Raw genomic sequence first — 27,047 nt, forward strand, 5'->3', positions numbered from 1 at the left:
GCCCAGATTATTCAGATTACATATATGGCTTAAATTTCCAAGGTTGCTTAGATGCTGGTCTGCCTGCTTAATCAACCTAGATTATCGAACTTCTCAAACTCCTAGAATTTTAACGATGCTCATCAAGCTAAGCTCGCAGCCCCTCGGAGCCTCGGAAATCGTCCCAGGGCATACCCACCAGTGATGTAATAATGTATGGAACCAAAACACTGGAAACGCCTCACTCGAACTCTATCCACAGTCTCGGTACTCGGTGGCTCGGTGGCCCATGTTTGATGCAGGATATCCGGGATGCCGACATCATTGAGCATTGATTGACAGGTAGAAGATCATCCCGATCCGTTTCCAGATTTTCCTTTACGGCAACTGGTATCCGATGTTTGCTATAAATATACAGGCCGCTCAGTACATTCCGATCATCATCACATCAGTAAAAAATCAAAGACAAACGCAACCACTACTTAACCCAATATCAAGTCTTCTGTTGACGCACTCCTAATTTCGACCTGCTTATTGTCTCAGCACTGTTAACCAGAATCATAATGCTCTCCTCCTTCCTTCCTTCCGGCACCAACACATCAAACTCCGGTCATCACAGCCCCGACAATGCATCCGAAACACAATCAACCACACAGTCCGCACCACTCGAGCACATATCCACCGCAATGCCACCAGTCCCAACCAAAGGTCGACGCAAACGAATCGTCGTAGCCATGACCGGAGCCACCGGCTCAATCCTGGGAATCAAAGTCCTCATCGCCCTTCGCCGCCTCAACATCGAAACCCACCTCGTAATCAGCAAATGGGCCGAAGCAACCATAAAATACGAAACAGACTATCACCCGCGGAATGTTCGTGCCCTAGCCGACTACGTCCACAACATAAACGACATGGCGGCACCCATATCCAGCGGGTCCTTCAAGACCGACGGCATGATCGTCGTCCCATGTTCCATGAAAACACTCGCCGCTATCAACTCCGGGTTCTGTGAAGATCTCATCTCCCGGACTGCAGACGTCATGCTCAAGGAGCGCAGGAAGCTGGTTCTTGTTGCTAGGGAAACGCCTCTTAGTGATATTCATCTTCGCAATATGCTTTCTGTGTCTCAGGCTGGGGCTATTATCTTCCCGCCTGTGCCGGCGTACTATATCAAGGCGGCGTCTGTGGATGAACTTGTGGATCAGAGTGTTGGGCGCATGTTGGATCTGTTTGATCTGGATACGGCTGATTTTGCTAGATGGGAGGGTTGGAAGAAGGATAACTGAAACGGTGATCGCAAAATCACTTATACCTCGTGATGTATATGGGCATGGTATCTTTTGTGTTTTGAATTTGCGTACTGCTTTACGGAGTCCGCTTTTGGAAGAAAAGGAAAGGCATGGAACGGGCTTGTTTTGCATGGTGTAATGAAGATGGATTGTTATTCTCGATAGCATGATGGCGTTACTCAGGGCTAGGCGTTCTAATTAAATTTTACCGGTGAAAATGAAAGCAATAACTGCAAGTTTGTCTCGTGTGTCCATCAAATGTAGAAGAAAATCATCTTGGGACCCTTCGCTCGATTTGTTGAGCAAGCTTGAGGTGTATGGTGACTTTGAGGATAATGGAATGCGGAGGAGGAATTCTCTCCCACAAAACTCTACACGCGATGACGAGACAAAGTAGTTATATAGAGGGATAGGAGAGGGATTTTTTGATTGCGATATTGAAGGTTTATTGGGTATAGAAGCTGGACCTCAACGTACCGGGAATGGTCCTATTAAATTAGATTTCCTAAGCCTGTCTCGGTCTATCTATACCCTGTACCCATCTATCCTATTAACAACCCATGAATAATGGATACTGCATATACATTGCAACCAGACCAATTGGTCTATTGTAATGATCGTGTCTTGACTTGTTTCCCGGTTGACCTTGTAAGACCTAGCTTAGATCAAGGTAGACTCGACGGTAGCCAGAGTGCCATTCTCAATAGCACCAGCATGGTGGCGGGCAACCAGTCCGTAAGCGAATTGGTACCTGGAGAAGATCCACGTTAGTACTTTGCAACAGCAACCATAGAGTTATGGACACATACTTGTCAAGCATAGGAAGCACCTCGGTCAAGCCAGGGGTGTTTCTCCAGTCCCTCATGAGATCGGTAACGATACCGAAGATGCCCATCAGAGTAACGCCGGCCTTCTCCATACGACGGTTGGCATCCTCAGCGAGACGGGCATCGAAAGTACCGCTGGCCTCGGTGTTGGCGAAGACCTCGTATCCTTCATCGACGAGAGAAAGGGCAAGGAATGCAGTGCCTGTTCAATGAACCTTTAGTAAGTGCCAATGATCGATTGACATGTAAAAAAGACCAACTTACAAACTTCAGTCACGATACCACCAATGATCAGCTGTTTCTTGCCAGTGGCGCGGACGGCAGCACGGAACTCCTCGTTGTCCCAGGCGTTGACCTCACCCTGGCGCTGGACAAGGGTGGCGTTGGGGTGCATATCCCGGATTTCCTTGAGCAGGAGACCGTTGGGGCCGGTGTCAGAGGAGGTGGTCAAGACAGTGGGGAGGTCAAAGACGTTTCCGATGGCGGCGTGGGCCAGCATGTTGTTGCGGAAGTCATTGGTACTATAGTCACGCACCAACTGGGCGAGACCGACCTGGTGATCGATGACGAGCAGGGCCTGACATGCAAAGTTAGTATGAGCAGGACAGGTAGGATTACTCATGGGGAGCAATGAGGCATACAGCGTTGTCCTTGTCAATTCTGTTCCACGCCAGAGCGGGGACAGAGGCTCCAAGGAGCGCGATGGTCTGGAAGATCTTGCTGAGCTGCATTTTGCTGGTTTTGTCTTGAGAGATGCTGGAAAGCTATTGTTGCTCACTGGATCTGCTGCTGCCTGGTAAAAGAACCTCCATGTCAAGGAGATATCTTCTGTTTATATAGTGTGCTGAAATTGCATCCCAACGCTAGATTGAACCTGCAACATATGTGTATAGCATTGACAGCAATTTCCCGAATTGGTAATTTTGAAGAAATGTCCCTTAGCAACTCTTGTATAATCCTTCGTCAGCGTTCAGAATGATCCCGCATGTCTTGGCATGCAAGTTATAGTGGGACTCTCATCGCTGACCAGTGATTATACAATTCTGACAAGCCCTTCTTGGCGGGCCGACCCTTCCCTAATATGGCTTTTTAACGGATGAAAGTTTTTGCCGACCAATAACACCACGGCATGAGAAATTAACTACTGCCCTAATTTGTGAATAGTTGACACTTAACGGTCTGGGGTACTAGAGCTCTCGGAGGAATCTACGATACTACCCTGGTTTTATCCACTGTTGGAGATTAGTGTCTTCTTAGCGTCTGTCCATTACTCATGAATACTACGAGGTAGTTTCTTGATAATCATGTGTAAGGGTGTACACATCACAGGAAATTGAAGTCCAAGATGAGTCTGTCCCGTCTTTTCAGTGGGTTAGTAATTTAATCAATAATACCTATCTCTGGAAGAGGTTGATGCAGATAGCTTGCTACCCTGGTAGAGGGGAAAACTCATCAGATAGATAGCGCCTGTACCTGAAAAAATCTGTCTAGACCCGGCTAGACCAAGACCCATCCGAAGCAAAGAGGCTAATGTAAGCACTGACTGTCCAAACCAAACCGAGAGGTCCCTGGTTTCCCGTGTTCAATTCTACTGTCGCGGTCGTGGAATGGAGGATGGCGAGAATAATCCACGTGGTGAGAATATCGGAACCATGTCCTCCGGGATGTAATGAGAGGACCATCTATAGTAGGCTGCATATCTCGGTAGCTGGGAGTTACTAAGCACGGTATAGTATCATATTACGTTGGTAATCATTTACTGGGCCACTGGTGCAATGTTTAATCTGTGATTGTCTGTAAACACCTTCTCCTTGACTGTGAACGGTATGTTGGTTGTCCGCATTTTAGCTGAGTTTAGAACATCACCTTACGGCAAAAGCTTTTAGTGAGATCTTTTATCCTTTGTTTTCTCTCTCTTTCTCTAGCAGTAGAGTCATACTATGCGCCGGTTTAAGATTATCCTTAACTAGAATCTGCTGTGCTTGGAACCGTGCCGTTTCTGTTCCAGCCATCTCCATCCTCACCCACCTTCCAGCCGATTCTTATGATGGTATTCTCGCGAGTCGACGGAATCTTACTGATCAAGACTGAAGCGGATAAAACCACTAACTTGCTCCCTTGAAGGAGCTGGCGGAACGAGAACACCATGGAGCGAAACGGTGTTTCCATTGTCATCCTCAGCCGTGATGTTCACATCGGTGGGGCCAACATATGAGGCCCGGGATCAACTTGGTAATTGCCAGATAATTCTGCCAAGTTGCCGTATGCGAGGGTCAAATTTGGTGCCCCATACTGCACAAGAGGTGGGTTGAATGAAGCAGAAGCCAGAATTTGACGGTCTTCGGCAATGAAAAAGCCCTGAAAGGCTTGGCCGGCACCTTGGAAGCTGCCTTGTGCAGACATCTATTCAGAACGTTAGGGAAACTTTTTCAACGTTTGAGAATGGAGGATGACCGAAGTATTCATGACTTGCAGGCAGGTATTACTTTGAATTGAGAGGAGGGCAGTTGCCTTTAAATTGAGGTATGGAGCAGGACTTGTGGGATGATGGTTGGATATGCTGCTTGATGGCCAGGAGCAAGGGATCTGTATATATATATTTACGGCTTCAGACCAAAAGGAGGGGTACAGAGTCTGAGCGCTGAGAACTTGCAATGTCGTGCTCATGCAATGGCATATTCTCTGCTGGACGCTAGTACTAACAGCAACACCCCGCTGGGATCGACAGCAAGCTCACCGGCGGAAGTCTTTGCCGCGATGGATGAGGTTGAAGGGAACCCGCGTGGGCATCGCCGCCACGTAGAGAATTCTTATTGACCATGCCATGATCCTCTCCGATGATCATTCCTTTCGCTAGCTCCACCTGTCCGATGGCGTGCGTTGCGATTCAGATCGTACACGAGAGGACGCTCTAACCCCTCGTTGGCCTCAATTTACTGGAGGAATCTGCATGTGTTGGTTATCCTTTACTAGCGCTCGGACACCTTACAGTTCAGATCGGAGTAAGCAAAATATATATATAAAAAGTGTGATATGATATATAAGGATGCTTAGGTCATGACCTATCCGTCTCTCATGATCACATTTCTTATTGAGGAGCGGGAGACTGCGTTTCCTTTATTGATTGATGGTAGAACGTTTTATTGTCATTATGGTTACTAGAGTATATACATATTTGTTGATGTGTTAGCCACCGTGCTAGGAGAAATAATCAAATAAACATGAGGAAAATATCACACAAAGAATATAAATATAAAAGAAGGCCTTGCGTAATTCGTGCAGCTAAATTTCGTCGTTAAACATTCAATGATGGATTAGATCCGATTTCATACGGACGCCCGTCCTCGAAATTCATTGATTAGAGCCACAATTTCTGGAACTTCCTCACCAGACTCGGACAATTTATGATTTTCATTTTCAGCAGAAAGTTTGTTCCTCTTCGCCATGGAATTGGGAACTGGAATCTGTGTGTTACGTCTCGAGATGTAGCCGCGTGGTTTCTTGGAACGTGGGGGTACCGGAGGCTTGGATGCACTCGATACAGACTCCGTCCTCTCAATCGGTACCCTCTCAAGTGGGTCGCAGCTTGAGTCGATAGGCGAAAGTGGATCGCCAATATCGTGTGGGATACTGATCGAGATGTTTCTGCTGATCTCTTTGCCGATCAGGGCTCGGACCCCTTGTAGAAGTTCTGCGGTACTGCCAGACACCTTGTCTCTCCCAGCGCCGTTCCACTGGACCTTAGAAAACTCCGTTGGACACTGATGTGGAGAATCTATCCAGTTCGCTTCGCTTTGCCTTCGTGCGTGAGACACGGCTTGCTGGTCGACATAGATATTGATATGTATGGGTGCGCCCTCGAGCTTTTGCGTATGACCCTCCACGAGCTGAGCTGCTTTCACTGGAGGGTTAAAGGCGGGCGAACGAATGTCCGCTGCCACTGATAACATCCAGACATAGAAGGACCAGATCAATTGCCCAAAGATTGCCAGTAAGACGCAGATACCGATAAGGGCACTGTGCATGGTCGTCGCTATTCTAGAGGGAACCTTTTCAAGCAACTGTGTGAAATCAGGGAAGTTAAATGCCCATTGCTCTGGTTCATTCACTGACTCCATGCTCGTCAACTGAACCGGGGGGATGGTCAGGAGTAACTCCCTGGCGCAAACGGCGGCAGCGGCGGCGGCGTAGCCATTCCACTGTTCGTTACCGTGCGAATCGGAATAACTACAGATACCGCGAATAGGAATACAACTGACAGAATCACATAGTTCTGATGTTTCCCTATCGAAGCACAGTGCATCTAGCTCGCTCGTGAGTTGATCCCTTGCAACAGCATCTTTGATGTCCTTTTCTACCAATGCGATCACTCCATCGTGAACCTCGATTCGATGGTCTTGCCGGGCTTGTCGTTCTATTATCTCAGATGACTGCCGAGGGCACTCCTTGAGGCAATCGCATCCATTAGTGTGGACAAACTGAGATTTGTAGAGACGGTCCGTTCGTGCTTCGGGACGCCTGAATGTCGCTTCGATGGTCGGGGACCTAGTATAGGCATTCTCAAAGCTTTCACTAAGGTCAAGCCCATAGAAAAGACGCGTCTTCAGCGCAGTTACTGCATGAAGAAGAGCACGCGGAGGGGACAGCGAATGTCCAGCAAATATGTATCCATCAGATGTTCCCTTTCTGAAGCGATGCTGAACTACCCGAGTTCCAATGATCACATCTCCGAGGCGCACATCATACTTTGAACTTGGTGCGCCACCGGCAATACCGACATTGAAAACGAAACGCATGGAGGTAAATCTTTTCTGCATGTATTCCATCACTCTGGGAACAGATACCATTGCGGACTGATCGGCAGGCAAGCAGCAGCAGATCACGACTTTGTGGCCTCCGATACGTCCTAGTGTGTAGTAGTTACAAATTCCCTTGGACGCGGGAGTGGTTTCATCGTAGATGTCGTCCAGAACTTGGCGCGAAGCAATGTATTCTTTCAAAAGCGTACAGACCCAGCAGATCGTAAACTCGCTGTCACTGGGTGGTGTAGATTCACCCATCTCAACGGCAATCCGGGCGGTTCAACGCCAGACAGAATCTCGTGTGACAGAGCTTTTGCCTCTCTTGAAGGTTGATGTTGAGCCGCAATGTCTGTGAGCGACCGTGTGGGTATCCTGGTCGATGTCGATGTGTAGTGTTAATATCAAAGTGCGGGTAATTTCTCCGAATGGTAGTAAGGAACAATAGCGCGGTTCCTTAGCTACAACCTTACATAGAACCGGGTCGCAGAATAATATAAAAATAATTGTCGGACGTGGCATTTTGATGCGCTCCAACGGATCTGACATGTATTGCGCTGTGATTTGCGAGACTAGCAAAGATCACCCGGCGCGTAATAGGCTGCATGGTTGCTCGGCGGCTAAGTCACCACGCCAACGTGTCAGAACAAGTGCTTTTCCGAATCTAATACAATATCAACTGTCTAGTGATCGAAGCACTTCTTATGATCTGTACAATATGCAACATCAGAGGGAGGAATAGGATGGTAGGCGAACGTACAAGACATCCCACCGATATTATCATCAGGCAATCATCTTCTGACAACTGTACTACAGCCAGTTTCAGATTGTACATGACTCATACACGACTCTGCTCCAGTATAACAACTCATGAATATCACGTGGTGTACAATGTCATTATGAATGCGTTTGCCAAAACACGTTGTAAGCAGGTATGTGTCCACCAAATGCCTTCAATACCAAATAGTTCCGAACATCTTCTTCATCACGTCGTATTCCACATAGTATGGATAGTATGGGGGAATAAATCTTTCAACCATACCATCCCACGATGTCCTCCATGGCGGATTAAATATGGCACGATAAGACTCCCAATATTCAGGCCAAACCCCAGATAGTCCCCAGTCCAATAGCACGACAGTACTATCAGATCGGACCGGCATGTTACCCTCATGAAGGTCACTGTGTGTGAACACTATTTTGTGTCCTTTCGACCCTCGTACGATCTGCTGCAAGATATACTCACTGGCCCAAAAATTGGACTGCGGGTCGTTTTCGCTTTCAAGTAGCTTTAAATTGGCTGGCTACTCCAACATGGGCCATGGCGGAGTTTGGCTTGGAAGGGGAGTGGCTCAACCATAGGTCCGTGGTTGCTAAATATGGAATTAGGGACACTACAATTTGGTAGCTATTGTATATACATACTGTTGCAGGGCGACAAATGGGCGTAAATCCTACATCCATCCGCCAAGGATTGCGGTCTTTGGTGAATGAAGGAGTGGAGGCCATATCAGGGAAATAGTAATTCCGTTGCCGAGGTTAGTGGTCATGTGGCCACGGTTCTGTGATAACTTTGCCTGAGGCAGCTTTGATCTAAAAATAGCGCAGACAGACTTTTGTGCAGTGCAGGCATTTAGATGGTACCCTAGCTAGCTCCCTTGATACGAGACTCGGAATTATTCTAGGAGCCTGTCCTCATTCATGGTATAGGGTACCTTCTTGTCAATTGTTTAATCATGCAAATCGAAATATTTTTGGAGCTGACTGTATCGATATACCAGTAGTATCCAACAATTGCTGTGGAGGCAGGTATGAACGCGAAGAAGGATGGGGCACAGTTGAAGTAATTCAATCATAGATCGGCGTTTATATCTCTTACTGACAGTCATCCACTTGCGAGGCCAGCCAGTGTTAGCTTTTAGCATGCGTAGGTGCTGTAACATCCGCCGTCCCCGTGTCTTCGGCAAATTTCACGGCCTTGCAATGCAGCTGGATTGATGCTTGTTGTCTCCAACTCTTTTCCCGATGGTGGTACTCGGTTAATTCATCGGTATTATCCCTTAGTGCGTGACCATAAACAATTAGCGAAGGGCAGGAGTCATCGTTAAGAGGGATTTTCGTAAATACTTCTGGATTTGATAACAAAGAACGTAGGAAATACATACTGTTACTCAACTTGGTACTAGTTCAATGGGGCCATAAATTTGGGTGTCTGTTGAACGACCTTGTGAAAATACAGTTGTTTCTATTGTGGTTGATATTTGGGTCAGGGTTGCGTGTGTGCTGTGTTTGGCTCACACCATGATGTACACTTGGTGTGTCGCTTATATGAGGAAGTACTTCCATGGTCATCTACTTAGAAAGAGCACGAACGGCGTACTACCACAAGACATGGATAACCGCGGACAGAGTCCGGCGTGTTGTGTAGACTTTTAGAGAAGCATGTCGCCTATTCTTCCAAGATATTGAAGTAAAGCCCGTGTGTACACAAATATCTGTGCGCTCCAGTTTGTTTATTTCGCTTTACGCAAGCAATTTTTATCATGTTCTTAGAACCAGTAAACATATATCGTGGCACCTAGTCTCGATAGCTGTCCTTTCCGGGCTATAAGCCGCGAATGCACCATTAGTTAATGGTAATAGGAAATCGTGCTCGGGACTGACTTCCTTTCTCCCTTTTTCTTTTCTTTTTCTTTATTTTTTGCTTCTGTTTTCTCTCTTTCCTTCTCCTTGAATTAGCAGTAGATAGTCTCGTATTGGATACACAGCCTCCTTGTAAGGCACCAGAGGCTAATCTGTAAGCCTCGCCTTGTCTTGTTTTTATCCTTTTCCTAGTATTTAGAAAGTTACGGGTATGGGGTGAGTTAGCGTTTCAAATACTTGATACTATATGGAAGGCTGGGTGTGATCGTACCCCGTTCTAACTACTTTACTCTGCGACTACACCCTATAATTTGAAAGCCTTAAAACCCTTAATTTGAAGTCTACAAAGGTCAGTCACACGGCAAATCCTTGCTAGTTATTTACTAGGAGGGTCAGTAGTTTCTGCTGAGCACCTAGGGCTGACTGGAGAAAGGAAAGGAAGTCAATACGAAACGAACGCATACGAAGGAATGCAAATTCACGAGTTTGCGAGTCTGTTCAACTAGACCTGTCTATTTTTGTCACTCCCAGCAAAACAAAACACTGCCACTCAACCACTCCTGCGTCGACATTCATCTGTTGTATGATCTTCTTACGTACCGTCTTTCTCGAGCATATGTCGGCCGAATGTAAGGGTTGGTCTGGAAGTGCAACGCTGTCCTAACGCCCAAGGTTGCTGGACGACTCAAAATGAGAAAGGAGCTTGTTTAGTAGGTCGACAAAATGTCCACCTGAGGAGCCAATCGTAAAATACAACCTATTCAGGTAAACCAGACGTTGTTCAGGGCTCGCTCATGTTGTGTAGCCGGAGGCTCATTGGGCATTTGCTTCTGTCTTTACCTACTCGGGCTAGCTGTACTAACCCTAAAATTCTGTTCCCTGAATAGCCCTGCAGATCCTGATTGTCGTTGGAAAACTGCAGAGAGTTAAACTTTTCTAATCGAATCGGGCTTTTACTGATGATAGCAGATTGGCAGGATTTGATAGTGATCTTCGCTTCGTGGGGTTGGCGTTCGTGTACCTCGTATGAGCATGCCTATCATTTGAGCTGGAGAGCATCACGATGGAACATCAAAGATACGAGGCTTCTATTCTGGAAAAAAAGCTTCAGCCAGGCGTCGATCCTTGCCAGCCTCATCGTCCGGGGTCGGGAGTGGCTTTAGTGGATCCGCGTGCCGAGACGACCAAGTCAAAATACGAGCGTTGAAATACGTAAGGATACAGGCTGGACTAGCCAAGAAAATAGTATAGGATCATTGGCATCGGATCACCATTACTGCCTGCCTCAAAAGGCTCTTTTTCATGACACACTCTTCTCGTGTTCCGTGAAGATCTCTACCGTTCAGCAGAATTCCTGGCGTGGTGGCCACATTGGTAGGAATTTAGGGTTATCTCGTTGGAGGCTGAACACGAGAAGGAACAAGAGATCAACAAGGCCAGAAATACACAGCTTTAGGGGAAAGATGGTTATAAATACGGCCTACGAGCCTGCTGGTTTGGGAATCTTCAACAATCCAAGAACCACAAATCGATTGCCTATCAGAGCAACAAGAAATCCTATCCCATCCACTTGACGTGATCTTTGTTTTCAAACTCCAAATTGTAAGGGGAATGAGCATTCCAATCAAGCTAAACTGTCCACACGGAGAATTAACCAAGTTGCACTATAGGCACCCTCCAAAATGCGTTTCTTCGGCGGTGTTATCGCGACCTTCGTCGTCTGCTCCTCTTTGGCCGATGCCTTCTGCCACGACTCGATCTCTTGCATGGTGGGAGGTGACAATGTTTGCAACAACGTCTGTGTGAGACAGGGCAACCCTAATGGTGGTCGCTGTCTCCCCCGTGATGGCTGTCCTGGCAATGACATCTGTGCTTGTTACCCGCAGAGCAAGCGCAGCGACGGGGTGATCGATGGCGATGCCTCTATCCGTGAGGTCCTGAAGGACTTTGGAATAGATGGAGGGGCTGAGAAAGAGCTGAATGCAAGGGAGAAGCGCAGCATTTCCTGCAACTTCCCCGATCCTTTTGGTGGACTTATCTGCGAAAACCACTGCGCCTACATTGGAAAGCCCGGTGGCCAGTGCTCTGACCAGAAGGTTTGCACGTGCAACTGATTGCTGAGTCGTGCACCTGATTCAACAACCTTCAGGATTAAATGGAGGTGGAGACTGCTGATTTGTTTATCCTGACTTTTTTTTATCTTCTTGTCAAATTCTATTTGTTGTTGGGTTATTTTGTAATTAGTGCAAATGTGGAAATTCTTGAACCTGATTGAGTATGTGTTTCTCACAGATCTTTGGCAAAGTCCATTACTTCATAAAAAGGATAGAATGTTCCCTAGGGCCTACGATATCCTGCTCCGATTTCCCGTAGATATTGTAGAAGACAAAATCTTGTCTCCTTTAGAGACAGTTCGACATGAAGATAATCTTGATATATGCTCAACTGGCGCAAGTTCAGAGTACATCAGGCTAACAATCTAGGGCTTTTGTTACTCCTGCGTTTGACCCCAGTTTGTCTCCATGTCCTCTAGAGTAGTGACACGTCTTAGCCTATAACGATTACAATATCTTCTTGAGTTACCACGGGTGACTCGAATTGCTCGCGGCGCTTTCCGTGTTAGTATGCGCCTAACATTGTAAACATCAAGCTCAATACTTCGTGTGCAGCTACCGTGGTTGCGGTTCGACTTGCCGAGCTCTATCGTGATATAAATTTGCATTTACCTAACTAAAAGTTCGGAAACACTCATCCAGTATGTTTTACTAACCATTTTCCTTCCTTCTTCAACTACAAGTTCCACAATGTAGAACCTTTTACACAGTATTTCGCCATTCAAGCTAGTTGCACGTTGATATATATTCCTTCATCTACCCGCTAGTAGGCTAACGACGAATCTTCCAACATAGAGCGACAACCAAGAACATAAATATCTCGCAAAGCTTCTCCCACTCATATTTTCACCATTATCATCGATCTATGCCAACCTTATTTTTGAGTCTAGGGCCCGCTGGTGAAAGTTTGCAATGGACTCAAAATGAATAAACTAAGGACCCTGCGGTGGCGGGATCCCGAAAGCAGAAGACCGGAGTTATTACCTAAGCGGCCCTTAGAGGCGGCAAATTTGTTTACAGAGTGTGGGAGACATGGGGCCTATGTTGCGAAAATCACTCACTAGATTGGCTTCACATGCCGTACTAGATATATAGCTATGGGTACTAAACAATTGTCATGAATCATCACCGATAAAACGTTCAGCCGGGATGATATAAAACATGTTGACTGACATCATCCAAGACCCTACTCAGGCTGTACGGTGTGCTGAGAGTCAAAGAACAGCGCAGAATTTGCTACGCAGTGCTTAGAATTTCCTGTTCGGGCTATATGAACGGGATCTCATCCCAATTTTCTCAAGGAATTGACCAGTCAGAGGCGAGCCCGCCGTTGCCCGTGGAGTATTTTCTCCACTTTATCCCACATGGTTCTTGAGGAATGTGGGGTTCTTCAATCGGAATTGTCGGACTTTCATGGAAATATGGAGGAAATGGGGTATGACGGTAGGGAACCGAGAATTGTTCAGGCATGCCGTGATCGGTCAATTAGGAACTGCGTCTTCAATCCCGGGGCCATCTCGGATCCAGAGTCGGATCCTGGACGGGATATATAAAAACACGGTTCTCCCGTTGATCTCTCCTCTCGAGCCGTCCTTTTCTCATATCATTTGTCGCCCATTTAGCTATACAAAATGGTGGCATCCTTATTGAGACTTACGGTCCTAGGGACTCTGGCAGTCCAGGCCGCCTGCAAGACTGTCAATACATCGTCCCTCTTGAGCTACCAAGACAAACCGCGGGTGTTCATCCTATCGGATATCTCGAATGAACCAGATGACCAAGAGTCTTTGACACGGTACCTCCTTTACTCTAACCAATTCAAGACCGAGGGTCTTGTCGCATCGACATCCACTTGGCTCCGAGATGCAGTGCACCCAGAAGACATGCTGCAAGTGATCAACGCCTATGGAAACGTCACCGATAACCTCAACAAGCATGCTCCTCCCAACGCCCAGTATGCCTCTGGAGATTACTTCCGGAGTATCCTGCGCAGTGGCGCAGCGGTAAGCCACCCGTTTCCCACAGCCTGTAATCACACAAACCCTGACTCGTCTTAGACCTACGGCATGAAAGCAGTGGGAGGCAACGTGACACTCAGCGACGGTGGAAAGCTCCTTCTAGAACGTCTTCAGTCCCAATCCGAGACGCCCCTCTGGGTCCTCGCCTGGGGTGGTACGAACGTTCTGGCCCAGGTGTTGTACAAGATCCACCAGAACTACTCGTCCGAAGACGCGGCTGCCATGCGTTCCAAGCTGCGTGTGTATGCCATCTCCGACCAAGACGACACAGGTCCCTGGATCCGTCGCAACTACCCAGACATCTTCTACATTTCGTCTACGCATGGATGGAATCAATATGGTATGGCCACCTGGATCGCCATCTCCGGCGAGACGTACTACAATAAGGACGAGGGTGTTCCAAATTCAACCACCGTGACCCATGAGTGGCTCCGCGACAACATCCAGATTGGACCCTACGGGAGTGTGGCTTATCCCGATTTCAAGTTTATCATGGAAGGCGATACCCCAACTTTCCTGTACCTGATCCAGAATGGTCTGGGTGACTCCGAGAACCCCGGATATGGATCTTGGGGTGGAAGATATACCAAGGTAGATCCATCCACGGCCGTCGACTATAACCACTACAGCGATGCAGCAGATCGCGTGGTCGGTTGCAACAACAAGACCTTCAGCTCCAACTATGCTACTATTTGGAGATGGCGTGACGCTTACCAGAACGATTTCGCCGCTCGCATGCAATGGACTCTCCCGGCGAACAGTAGCATGGCGAACCATCACCCCGTTGTCTCTGTTAATGGAAGCAAGGAATTGGCTGCCTTCAAGGTGACGGCTGCAGCAGGCTCGACGATTAACCTCGATACCGCTGGGACTTATGATCCCGATGGCGATAAGTTGTCGTACAACTGGTTCCAGTACGAAGAACCGGGGTCCGATGATTGGAACGTGGCAGGACAGGTCCCTGCACTGAACTTGACTACAGTACAAAATGGCCAACAAGTACAGGTCAAGATTCCCGCTTCCGAGGACAGCTGCAATGGAAAGGGAGATAACCCGTCTGGTTGTTGGTTGCTGCATTTGGTTCTGGAGGTCAAGGATAATGGCATTCATCCCTTGACAACTTACCGTCGGGTGCTGATCCAGACTACTAACCAGACGATTTCTACTTGATATGTTTGTACCTATGCATGAACCTTGTAATAGATAGCGTGTCAAGTAGCAATTCAGATACACTATGCGCATAATGAAATAATGTTATGATGTCCATATTAGCCAACGGGTGTCGAAATTGGTACCTCATAACGGCAAAGCCAATCATGGCGATGCGGCGTCCGAGGTACAACGTGTATCAGATGGCAACATCCTGGATATGCATCTTCAGAGATACCAGCATCTTCTCCTGGTAATTCCAGATTCTTTCCCGATTCCGTAATCCTCTTAATTCCTTCCAGTTGCGCTTGATATCAAGGTACAGCATATACCAATTTGTCCGTCCATAGGGAGGCTTTGGTAGAGTCCACTGCGACAGATGTTCCTGAACATCGATGGTATGTGACACGATGGTGGGATGTGACGTATGAGAATCCAGGACCCTATGTCCGTTATTTTTGATGTCCTCCCCGGTCACCGTGGCCCAGAAATAAGGGGATTCATCACTCCAGATCTCCCACAGCCATGGCATCTCTTCTTTCAGTAGTCGATACCAAAGAAAGACCGGCAACCGATAAAAGGTTCGAGAAACTAACCGCAAGGTCGCGATGTCTCGTGAATTCAGATAACTGAGAATCATGTTCCTTATTTCTTGCGGAAGTCGACAGAAGTTATCGGGAGTGACGGCTGGCCCATTCACTGTGTTCCTCAGAGCAGCTTGGGAATTAAAGACACCGGCCTGTAAATTGAACGATGCGTCGGTGGTCATGGCTCTGTCCAGGAGCTCCCGTAGTTTAGGCACATGATATGGATTTGCAGCCAGCCATTCGGAGCCAGCATTACACGACCACATATCGACAAACCAAGCCTCCTCCACGTCAGATCCAGGAGAGTAATAGAAGTCACGAGGGTAGCGGCCTATATTCTGGAAAAAGCTCGGTAAGCGGTCAACCTCTATATAGCCAAGGCGAAGCCGCGAGAGTTGCATATAGGTTCCGAAACACCAGGGATGAAAGGCGAATTCAGCATCGGAGATATTGTAATCCTGGTACGTTGACGTTAGCGGCAGTTAGAGGTCATTCTTCTACTTCGCTTCTCTCTTTTGTAGAAGGGAAAATTCATACATCGACAAACGGGTTAACAATACGACCATTACTCACGGCATGTCTTGCCGGTAACCAATCAACGGGGGTGGGAGTGTGATTGGAGTCGTCACGTTCTGGCAATGATGCATCGTCAATGCCCGTCAGGATGATCTTGCTCCGGCGCTCAATATCAAGATCATCCGGCTCTTGAATGTGGCTATCAAGCCTAGGAACAAGACTCTGGAAAGTCCGACAGCCCCGCATCTCTGGGGCAGATATCCGATGGCCGAGATAGCCTCCGTATGCCTGACAGTGTGGACCACCAACATGTTCCACATCGCATTTGTCTATGGCAATCCTACCATGTCTTCTCCCCATATCTCGAGTGATTGGGAGTTGCTGACCCAACACAGGGGGTTTTCCCTCCCCAAAATCGAAGAAGAGATAAGTTTCAGTGCGAGGAGCTTCTGCGTTGTCGACTTCGTCATACTGCCGGAGAAGGTAAAAACATCCAGTATTCTCAGTGGAGCACCCCTTACCGTCGCACCAAGCATCGACCCAGTCCTGGCTACCACCAATGTGCGCCCATGCACAGTTGGGGGGCTCGTCAGGTGTCCTGATGCGAGCGATGTTGAAACTAACTCCACAGAGGACACACACATACTAGAAGCTGGACTGGTCAGAGTGGAAACTGAACACCATGCGGCGAAGGATAGCTTCACATGGATCAATCGCACCTCTGTGTACCCTATAGGTGGAAGGTTAGCGACAGAGCGACCTTGCCTCAGGTCACAGTAGGCTAGCCTTACCCATTGCCTTGGACAGTACAGTATCTCCGAAAACGTTGTTCAATAGTTGTTGAGGCCTGGCGTCGCTAGGAAATGATTAGCAGCACATCAGCGAAGGTTGGATAGTGAGGTGGTAGGGATAGGGGTCAACGTCCTTGGCCGTAAGTTAGTCTTCGTAGTTTCAGCCTCATTCTGCCAGCTACGGCGCCAGCTACCAATGGAAGTTCGATATATGTCTTGACTCTTTTATTATAGTACAAGGGCCTATCATCCAGATTAGGCAGGCGGTGTATTCGAAGTATCTCCCAGATGGTTGCCCTGATACAACAGTTTAGCATTGATAAACTGAATTCTCAAGTAGAACACTCTAGTGTGGCTATCGCTATTCGGAGCTACCTTATCACATAGATTGTGAAGGTTATTGGATTATCAAATGTCCTTTGTTGTGAAGCTGTAGGAGCAGTGGAGAGAGGTAAGACAATTTCCTTGTAAGAATGGCCTCTAAGTAAAGCTCAGAACATTTGCTCGGAAGGAAGCCGTTCAGATTAAATTAGGATACGTTGAAACGTTTTCATCAGGAAGTGTTGATTATAATGTGTGTGTAATCTAGACAGTGATCGGGTGTGAATGCAATGCCATTCGCCTCAAAGGCATGCGGTCATCGCACCGAATGTAGGGAACTGACGAAAGAAATGTGCTAGCCGTAACAAACTACCTGCCACTCAAACCGTGCGCTCCAGACTCCTCAGAAGACCATTCGGTTCAGCAACACCCTGGGAAGCGATTGCATCGGCACGCTCCTGCGTGTCAGCAACGGCGTAGATACGGAGTTCATCAGCATTGCCCGAGGGGCGGAAGTGAGCGACATCGCCGCTGGCGAAGATGATTCTAACTCCATCCGTGTAGTTCAGACGGGCAATGGAAGAGAAACCATATTCTGGGGAAAACACAGTCTCGAGCTCTTGGCGGATCTGCTCGAGTTTCTTGGCATGAGACTCCGTAACCTCGAGCTGGGCACGGCTGCCGTTGTAAGCGACAACATGATCGGCCTGATAGGATACCTCCTGTATCGTGGACTCTGGTGGGGAGAAACGGTCGATAATCTTCAAGCTAGTTGCGCGAGGGAAGTTCCGAATCAAAGCGGCACGGCTTGCACGCTTGGGCAGCGTGGCGAACAGTTCGGGTAGGGTGATGCCACGGTTGCCCGCTGCAAACAAAGCGCAGAGCAGGGGCAAAACAGCATCACGAGTGGGGAGTGCGGTGAGGATATTATTATTACGCTCAATGTCAGAGCCAGTGAGGAAACCACCGTTGGCTTCCCATCCACAGACGCGACGGCGTCCCTTGGAGAGGGAGTGCTGCATACCAGCGATCACGTAAGGACTTCCAATCTTCGTCTTAGGTTCGGTGACACTAGCAAGCGAGCCACGATCCATGGCATCGTTAGTGCTGATAGGCACCACGACGGAGTCGGCACCGAGAAATTCGGCGACAGTCATGCCCAACAGGTCACCACCGAAGAAGCGGAGCTTGCCTCCTTCAGGGGCTAGGATGAGAGGGCGATCGCTGTCCCCATCAGTAGAGACTACCGCGTCAAATTGCTGTCCAGTGCTGTCGTAGAGGTTCTGAACAGTGTCAAGTTGGGCTTGATCGATAGCTTCAGTGTCAATCGGTACGAATGTATCACTTCGGCCAGCAGTCACGACTTCAGCTCCAAGCTTTTCGAGGATCTCCACTAGGACGTCACGGCCAACGGCAGAGTGCTGGTAGACAAGAAGCTTCTTGCCTTTAAGTGTTTCGCCCCGGAAGAAATCCGTGTAGCGCTGGATGTACGCAGCTCTCCCTTCAGGGGCAACGGGTGGGAGGTTGGACGGGGCGCTGCGAAGCATGCCCTGTTGATTGAAAAGAGACTCGGCGTATGGCTGTGACAGTAGTTCTTCCCGAGTGACTTGGACATTGTTGTTAATAGGCTGTTCGTCCTTCTTCAGGAGCTCTCCTTTCGAAGTGTTGAGCTTGTATCCGTTGCGATCGAACGGAATGTGGCTTCCGGTAACCATAATACTGCCCTTACCATGTTTCAGGGCATAGTAGGTCAATGCCGGCGTAGGGATAGCGCCTAGGTTGATGGGATGCATGCCTTCATCCTTCAACGCCTGCTCTACCGCTTGAGAGAGTCCTCCGCGACCCTCCTCAACATAGCTTGTGGAGCTGGGACGAAGGTCATACGCAAAATAAAAGTCATCGCCGCGCTTGATACCACCCTCCTGTTGGTCGAGGGACTGGAGATAGCGAATCTCAGCCAGTACATTAGTGTAAATTTCCAGCTGTGTCAAATCAACCACTTTGCCACGGCGGCCGCTGGTACCAAATTTCAGGGGCACCGGCTCATAAGTGAGGTGACAGCGAAGAGGATCGGAGGCGGAAGGAGAAGCCATTTTCTTCGTTCCTTCTATGTTTCTTGCTTACTTTCTCCTTATTTCACTGAAGGGCTATGACTATTAGCTTGGAAAGACCGGTAGGAGGGGTTCTTGACAAATTGATGAAATGTTGCTATATTTACGCTTGCGGGTATCACGTGGGACCCTCTGCTTTCAACCAGTGGCGTCCGAAAACGTGACCGACATTGAGGGACCGACGAGTGGTGATTGGTCGGGGTGGATTACGTTATCACCACTAACTCTTTCTCACATCTCGTGACCCCGCGCCTGCCACGTTGACAGTGCATGGATAGGGCTCAACTGGTTTACTATGGAAAATCATGTCGAGTTATTAATACAAGGTCCCACTGTAGATCATCTTCTTCACAGCTCATCAACATACTAACAGTGACCGTTTTGGTCATACATGCCTGCGAGGTACTGGCTACCGCTCTGTATATATATAGCGCGGAGGGAAGGCCCGGCCCAGTAGCATGGATAATGTAAATCTCTGGTGTCTACGATGAAGAGCTCAGGATGCCGATTAATTGATCTCACTCGCAGGAAAATGAGCTGAAACACGTGTAGACCACATATTCCGCTCGAGAACAGCGGGAATACTACTGAAAGCCAAGGATAAGAACAAGCTCAGTGACGATGAACGAAATCTTCACGGAAACGAAGTGCACTTTCTCGGACGCCCATTCTTGATGCACTCGGCACATTTTCGTGCTGCACTTATTATATACCCGACTGTATTCAATTCTTAGTGCTCTATAATAAGGAATGTTTGACAGCAATTCCTACAGGAAACTTACTACACACATAACATGCATGCGATGGTGTTGGAAAATGTCAAGAAATCAAAAATAAAACTAATCCTATACTTGCAAAAATGGCGAAAGCACGAAAGACAGGTATGTTCATTCACCATAATTCAAAACGAAGAAAAAACAGAGTATTGATCCTAGGGCCAACTAGACACGATAGTCCAGACATACATGGACAACTACAGTGAGTGACCAAGACTTGTTAAGCTACTATAACAATAGTCCGCTGGTTACTTCCCAACCACGTGAGCCTTCGCTCGGGACATCATTATGACATTTGTCATTCAAAACCTTTTGATTAATGACCCCAGGGCATCTCTCCTCCACAGCCGCAATATACAATCATAGCATGATGGACCTCCCTATAAGTCAAGGGTTGACTTATGTTTTGAAGGGACAAAGGACATAAGGTATTCTGACGTGATAGCATCAGCGCAAGAGCATCCCAGACGAATGGACTACCGATCCCGCCGAAATTCAACTTGACCTGATATGGAAAGGCGAAAACAGTCAAGGACAGATAATGGCGAGGAGGTTCGGCTTATCAAACCCTCAGGTTGTCATGACCTCCAAGCGGGAAACGGGTACTCCTCAGTGTATGTTCCAGTCAGGCAAGCGATGCTACATTTGGAACGAGATGGATGACATGGTCTGGCAAATCACCAAGCCTGTAGGAGTGATGGCCATACTCCGCACCATGGTCACAAAGGGGGAGAAAGCTTTGAAAGTGAAGGAAGTTGAGCCAGCTGAGGATTACAACGATGAAGATGACAATGAGTGAATGATTGCTCATTTAATTAGGTGGTAGATGGTAGCCACCGTGATAGCATTCAATACCACGTCCTTGGAGGCTTTGAGGTCCTTTCTTCTGTCGTACACCCATGTAACGCACTAAACCTTCATACACTCACAACGTTGTTTGTATGTGAGGTAGAATAACGATGACGAATACTAGGATGGCCATCAACGGTCAACTCAACCTCCAAGCTGCTTATACTTACACACTGAACCTGTCAAAAGTCTTCCCAGTGGAGAGGAATACGTCGCTACAGCACAGCGCCCAAGATAGCACATTCATCGTGCTTCCCACCAATCCGGGATGGCCATCAATACCTCCGGCAAGAGTATCGAGGTTTCGGCATTTAAGATACCGACAGAATGATGTGAATTCTTGGAGCGCAACTTCTATCTACCGTTTACAGCGGTGTACGGCCAATGGTGCTCTGTAATATGCAGTACGCCCGCTGCGTTTGTTGTCAAGAGGCGCCAGGGGAAGGTTCAAAGTTTTTCCTCGGGGCTAGTTCGGCGGGGCATAGGGCAAGCAAAGCTGCCACAGGGTCCTGGAGCCTTGTGCTCGACCGGGCCCTGTACTATATAATCTGTTCTGAGCCTTTAAAGCTTGCTGGATGAAGAACAAGCTATGTGAGGAAATCAAGAGAGATCAGACTTGGAGCCTTGACCAGAAGCAAATGCAAGTGAAAGAGGAGCACAAGGTTAGAAGTATTGGAATCCTTTGAATTGGATCAGGCTTTAATATTACTATGGTTTCGTTGATACTCAACTCCTGTCGTCTATGGAAAGCCGTTTGGTCGATGTGCCGAGCCATATCCTCTCCGAGTCTTGCTAAGTTCTTTATACCTCTCGGCAAACTAGGGGAAGCTACTGAGCTGATTGAACCGGCAGGAAGCGCTAACACAAGTCTACGGACTGGCGATATGCAAATGGTATTTGAGAGCACCCCAATACGATGATAGACTGTCTGGACCAATTTGAGGAAACTTATGGGACCAAAGTTTAAATTGTCAGTGCTTATCCAAGCTCAAGATGTGCCAGATGATGCACATTGGCTTTTTGTTACTTATACGATAATGAGATTTGTCGATCTCAATCACACTTGACAGGGAACCTTGCTCACCGTCACCTACAGTAGAACCCGGAGGTCCACTGAGGGCCTTTACTATATTATATAAAACATTGACGCTCGCTATCAAAGAGGATTACTACATTATACTCACCACAGCGATTCTCAATCCTTGCCATAAACATTGATATCGATATCGATATCCAACCAGTCCTTGAATAGGCACAAGAAGAAGCGTAAGAAGAAAGAGAAAAAAAAAGATACAGACTTGTTTGTTAAAAGGTTCTCGGTGCGCGCTAACAAGAAGGATTGGGCCAGTTTGGTCTTCACTGCAAAGCTAAGAGGTAAATAGATCCACGATATAACGAAGGTTGGCTCTGGGAGTTGATCCGAACCTGGAAAGGAGATATCAATCACTTTCTCCAAGGGTACGGGCCACAGGGTGCTTCTCCTTGATGAAGATGAGCGTCATGGGTTTAGGCAACAGAAGGGGCAGTGAGTCCGCTTGGTGTATTATTCTGCCTTTCCTGATTGGAATCCTTTTGTTACAATAATGGACAAATACTAAACGGCCTTTGCAAGTACTTATAAGGGCTTGTTGGGATCGGGTGAACGGAGTGAACTTCTACATTTGAAACCACCACCTCCCGTCTCGATGCCTGAACTTTTGCCACTATCTACTGGACAGGCAATCCGAGCCAATATTCTATTGAGAGGAGTGAGCTACAACGGGTGCACCATATTCCCTAGAATGATACCCGGGAGCTGTTGACGCAGAATACCAGCGGTTCTCCTCATTTCGGCCAACGCGACAGGTTTTGGCGGCGGATGAACGTCATCGGATATACATAGTAGTGGCCTTAAAGTGTATATTGTTGAATTTAGCTTACTGTGGGTTACTTTAATAAACAGAATTTCTTTGTCGCTGCCTGCTATGTTCAAGACTCCCCTACCCCAAATCCGTTTTTCGCAAATCGTCAATAAACCTAGAGATTTAACCTTTAAACACAGCCTGCATTATGCGACTGGAAAGATGACGGACTAAGATAAGCTGCATGAGACAGTTATTCTCAGGTCTAGGCTTTGTATAAAGGGATCCGGATTGTGGTGTTTCCCGAGGAAGATAAGAAACCGCATTAGGAAGGCAATTCCGGAACCGAGGGTCTAATAGGCCTGGATTGACGTGCCACGGAGCATACTTTATTCTGCATCTTGTACCTATTTGGAAAAGGCCTCAAATTTAGACTGCTTACCGGCCGCAATAGGCAGGTGACTCCCGGAAAAATATCTTGGAGGGAGTCTTCACGATGGAGCACCACGCAAGGCTGGGGATGATCCCAGATACATATCTGATACGTCGTTTGTGCGTCCAGTGGCGAAGGATGTTGTGTTTGCAACCTGTGAGTAATGCGATCAATTGTTTTATTCCCCAGATTGCTATGACCCCGGGTTCATCGAAAACCTGGGGTACTACCATAGCACTACGAGTATGGGTCCTGAAATAAAGATTCTGCTCCAGAAGAATTACAAGTTGGCATCTGACGTACATACTAGAACCGTATTAGCAAAGATTCCAATTCTAATTGTGTAAGGGTGTGCGGCAAATATCAGCAAATCACTATCTCGTATCAACGGTATCTGGCATCAGCCCCTATCATAGTCCACATTACCCCCAGATCCCCATTCAGATCCACTTTGCTCCATCGTGCTCTGTATACTTTGCCGTTCTTTCGTCTATTGTTCATTGGAGTACACATAGCATGTTCCCCGCAAACAATTCTGTGGCCGCTAGCCGTGGCCTTCCACACGTTCCACCACCCGCTCATATATGTAGGAACTGGCGCTCAATGGCGCTTATATGACTTTCTACCTTCCTTCTGAGTTTTCCATTCCTTCTAGCCACTCTTAATTCACGTTACCCCGATTTCCGCAGCTTTCAGGTCTTTGGCCTCCGATTGAACCCCGTCAAACAAACCCAGAGAGAACCGACATATTAACCGATGCCTCGAGTAACGTCAAGCTCTCAGATTGTGGACATTTCTCCGTCAGGTAGTATCGTATCAGAATTGGAGGAGCAACGGAATGAAATGTCAGATGCAATTCACGCCGACGAAAAAAAGATAGAGCCTACACCAACCCGCCAGGATGCCTTTGGTGACGAGACGCATGCGGAGGTGAAGTATAAGGTCTTGAAATGGTGGTAAGAAGACGTGTGAGATTATAGAAATGAGTGAAGATGCTAATGGGCACGATGACTTCAGGCAATGTGGCCTGTTGATGGTTGCAGAGACTATATCCTTGGGCATCCTATCATTACCAGCGGCTATTGCGAACCTTGGCTTCGTCCCCGCAATAATTATCCTCATCTCATTAGGTCTCATAGCATCTTATACAGGCTACGTGATCGGGCAGTTTAAATGGAGATATCCTCACATCTCTAGCATGGCCGATGCCGGCGAAATGCTTATGGGTCCACTCGGCCGGGAACTGCTGTTTGTCGGCCAGATGCTCTTTCTGGTTTTCCTCATGGCAAGTCATATCCTGACTTTTACGGTCGCCATGAACACCCTTACCAACCACGGCACCTGCTCTATTGTCTTTGGTATAGTTGGGCTTATTGTTTCGCTCTTGATGTCGCTGTCGCGGACGTTGGCAAAGATGTCCTGGCTCTCATTGGCCTGTAAGTTCCATCCTTCTAGCAAACCATTACACCTACTGATCAGATACCAGCGTTTATAAGTATCTTCAGCGCGGTTATGATTGCTATGATCGCGATCGGCATTCAGAAACCAGGAGCTGTTACTACTGCTGTCAATCACCCGAGCCTGGTAACCGGAGTGACTTCGGCCTTGAATATCGCCCTATCCTATGGTGAGTCAAACTCAACACGGAATACAATGGACACAAAGTGGCCATTGGACCCAGCCACCAGAGGAAGTCAAGTCTGACCAAACATAGCGAGCCATAACGCATTCTTTAACATTATCGCCGAATTGAAAGACCCCAAAGACTTTCCAAAGGCGCTGTCACTCTTACAATGTATCGACATTTCCCTCTATCTCGTTTGTGGTGTTGTGATTTACCGCTATGCTGGCGAAGGTGTTGAATCTCCAGCACTTGGTTCAGCTGGCCCAATGGTTGGAAAGATTGCTTACGGCATTGCTTTGCCTACGGTAAGATCCATTAGCAAATGGTTGAGCTCTATTACGTATGGACCTCGCCAGCTAACAGTTTCAGATCCTGATTGCTGGTGTCATTAACGGCCATATCGCCTGCAAATCTATATATACCCGCGTATTTGCCGGAACCGATCGCATGCATAAGCGTGATTTCGTTGCTGTGGGCTCCTGGATTGGAATCGCTGTAGCACTATGGGTTGTTGCCTGGGTTATTGCTTCGGCCATTCCAGTCTTCAGTGACCTGCTCAGCTTGATGGTGTGTTTTCCCTGCTTGTAAAAAACGCGACCAGTTCTATACTGACCATAATCTCTAGACTGCCTTATTCGCTAGTTGGTTCAGTTTCGGTCTTCCGGGTGCCTTTTGGTTGTATATGAACAAGAACCTCTGGTTTTCGTCACCTAAGAAGATCCTCTTGACGCTATTTAATACATTGTGTATCTGCATCGGGGTTATAATGGTGAGTGCGATTAATTTATACCAGTGTCCTGTGACTTTTATCTCATTAACGATATTTAGTGTGGACTTGGTCTGTACAGCTCTGGCAAGGCTATTCATGACAATCCCAGTAGCCAAAGCTTTTCATGTGCGAACACTGCCTAGTGCTTTCTCTTCCTACTGTACCAGTATCCTTGGATCACTTTATTTCCGCATGATCCTTTTCGAGAACATGAGCGTTGAAAACTTTATGATATTTACGACTACGGGTGTACTGCTTCTTTCAGGGCAATGGGCGTCAGGTGTAACTAGACGTATGCAACCAAGGAACATCGTTAGTAAAATTGCCCTGCTTGTTCAAATTATACAATAATCAAGGTTTCAAGTTTGCCTCTGTTTACGTAGTATTTGAGACATAGTCAATATCCACCCATAGCGAAGACATGACAATCATGCACTACCACACTTGGGACGTCGAGGTGATCGGCCAGAAACTTATCCTAATGACCTCACCGAGAACCAGTGGCAAAGGATAGCATAGGTTCACTAGTAAGACAAGAACGGGTAGTAACAACAACGCCATAGAATGCTCTAGTGCGTAAGACATGGTCGGCCAGAAGCCGAGTACACCTACCGACATTCCTAAAGCCACGAGCGATCGGTTTCATACCCCCGCGGAGCCATTCGGCCCAATACTCGGGCTATTATGGGCACAATCGGCGACAAAAACCAATAGGAAAGCCCTTCCTCATATGCTATCGCGGCCTTCAGGAAGTCCTTGCCTGTTTCATATTCGCTCGGCAGTCCGTCTGCGACGCGGAAGTTGTACTGGTCTAACGCCTAACTGGTCAGCAGATAGGGAAGTAGCATTGTCACTCTATTCTTGTGTTCACCCCTGAAGACACTTTATTAAGGATGTTAATTCCCGGGCGCCCCTGTACGTGATATGGCTGGGATGTCAGACTCTTAAACACACGGTCGTTTATCCAATAACTGAGATTGTATGACAGACATCAAGTCAGGACTCGACAACCATTCATATAGCAAATACAGTAAAAGATCCAAGCCACAACGTATCCTAGTGAAGGCCTGTACTTACTATCGTATCAGTCATGGAAGTGTTGTATGTGGGTGTGATCGAGTGAGGAACTCGATGTTACTCTCCTGCAAGTAAAAAATTCAGCAACAATGTGACAGCAGAAAAATGCAGGAAATCCACTCTCAATCGGTGACCCTGAAGCATCTTGACGCAGAAGGAGAATCCAAGTCCCTGAGTGACGTAAATTCGCATTATGGTGTCGACAGCCATTTTAGCACTTGTTTCTTGTGAAAATAACCTATACACATTTATATCAAACTACAGGTCAACTTCCGAAATGTATTTACCTTTAGTAGACCCAAAACACAGGTACCGTTCGAACCATTATCAAGATATTCCCCTTCACTTGGATTTATTGTGTGAGCGATCATTTGCAATGCGTCTGCAGTAACCGAGTTGTAATAACTGACTGCCAGGTATTCGAAGGGCAACCCGAACAAGAAAGCAGGAAGTCTACGCAATACTCGCTCTGAAAAATTAATAGTAATCAGGAAATGGATCTCAACATATTTCTTATATAGCTCAATGTTTCGG

General features: G+C 47.4%; 9 protein-coding genes across 9 annotated transcripts; 5 read left to right on the top strand and 4 right to left on the bottom strand.

The window, feature by feature from the left end:
- Positions 1-542: 542 nt before the first annotated feature.
- Positions 543-1,265, top strand: AO090001000094 (UbiX family flavin prenyltransferase; the record flags this gene model as incomplete). The annotated part of the gene is made up of 1 exon (XM_001818599.1): positions 543-1,265. One exon carries the CDS (start codon positions 543-545, stop codon positions 1,263-1,265), a length of 723 nt encoding a protein of 240 aa, XP_001818651.1.
- Positions 1,266-1,928: 663 nt separating this feature from the next.
- On the bottom strand, positions 1,929-2,826 carry AO090001000095 (putative isochorismatase family hydrolase; the record flags this gene model as incomplete). The annotated part of the gene is made up of 4 exons (XM_001818600.1): positions 1,929-2,019; positions 2,078-2,297; positions 2,360-2,672; positions 2,737-2,826. The coding sequence occupies 4 exons, from the start codon at positions 2,824-2,826 to the stop codon at positions 1,929-1,931; spliced, it is 714 nt and encodes a 237-aa protein (XP_001818652.1).
- A 2,595-nt stretch (positions 2,827-5,421) lies between these two features.
- On the bottom strand, positions 5,422-7,155 carry AO090001000097 (uncharacterized protein; the record flags this gene model as incomplete). The annotated part of the gene is made up of 1 exon (XM_001818601.3): positions 5,422-7,155. The coding sequence occupies one exon, from the start codon at positions 7,153-7,155 to the stop codon at positions 5,422-5,424; it is 1,734 nt and encodes a 577-aa protein (XP_001818653.3).
- A 4,064-nt stretch (positions 7,156-11,219) lies between these two features.
- On the top strand, positions 11,220-11,651 carry AfusinC (Defensin domain protein; the record flags this gene model as incomplete). The annotated part of the gene is made up of 1 exon (XM_001818602.1): positions 11,220-11,651. The coding sequence occupies one exon, from the start codon at positions 11,220-11,222 to the stop codon at positions 11,649-11,651; it is 432 nt and encodes a 143-aa protein (XP_001818654.1).
- Positions 11,652-13,717: 2,066 nt separating this feature from the next.
- Positions 13,718-14,839, top strand: AO090001000099 (uncharacterized protein; the record flags this gene model as incomplete). The annotated part of the gene is made up of 1 exon (XM_001818603.3): positions 13,718-14,839. The coding sequence occupies one exon, from the start codon at positions 13,718-13,720 to the stop codon at positions 14,837-14,839; it is 1,122 nt and encodes a 373-aa protein (XP_001818655.3).
- A 178-nt stretch (positions 14,840-15,017) lies between these two features.
- On the bottom strand, positions 15,018-16,167 carry AO090001000100 (F-box protein; the record flags this gene model as incomplete). Its single annotated transcript, XM_001818604.3, has 2 exons — positions 15,018-15,863; positions 15,943-16,167. 2 exons carry the CDS (start codon positions 16,165-16,167, stop codon positions 15,018-15,020), a joined length of 1,071 nt encoding a protein of 356 aa, XP_001818656.3.
- Positions 16,168-17,413: 1,246 nt separating this feature from the next.
- Positions 17,414-19,126, bottom strand: AO090001000101 (phosphomannomutase; the record flags this gene model as incomplete). Its single annotated transcript, XM_001818605.1, has 1 exon — positions 17,414-19,126. One exon carries the CDS (start codon positions 19,124-19,126, stop codon positions 17,414-17,416), a length of 1,713 nt encoding a protein of 570 aa, XP_001818657.1.
- A 1,335-nt stretch (positions 19,127-20,461) lies between these two features.
- On the top strand, positions 20,462-21,316 carry AO090001000102 (uncharacterized protein; the record flags this gene model as incomplete). Its single annotated transcript, XM_023234376.1, has 2 exons — positions 20,462-20,715; positions 21,175-21,316. 2 exons carry the CDS (start codon positions 20,462-20,464, stop codon positions 21,314-21,316), a joined length of 396 nt encoding a protein of 131 aa, XP_023089507.1.
- A 2,925-nt stretch (positions 21,317-24,241) lies between these two features.
- AO090001000103 (uncharacterized protein) lies at positions 24,242-24,767 on the top strand (the record flags this gene model as incomplete). Its single annotated transcript, XM_023234377.1, has 4 exons — positions 24,242-24,291; positions 24,408-24,479; positions 24,530-24,670; positions 24,725-24,767. 4 exons carry the CDS (start codon positions 24,242-24,244, stop codon positions 24,765-24,767), a joined length of 306 nt encoding a protein of 101 aa, XP_023089508.1.
- Between the last annotated feature and the right edge of the window lie 2,280 nt (positions 24,768-27,047).

Source organism: Aspergillus oryzae, chromosome 2 (assembly GCF_000184455.2).
Source record: "Aspergillus oryzae RIB40 DNA, chromosome 2".
NCBI lineage: Eukaryota > Fungi > Ascomycota > Eurotiomycetes > Eurotiales > Aspergillaceae > Aspergillus > Aspergillus oryzae.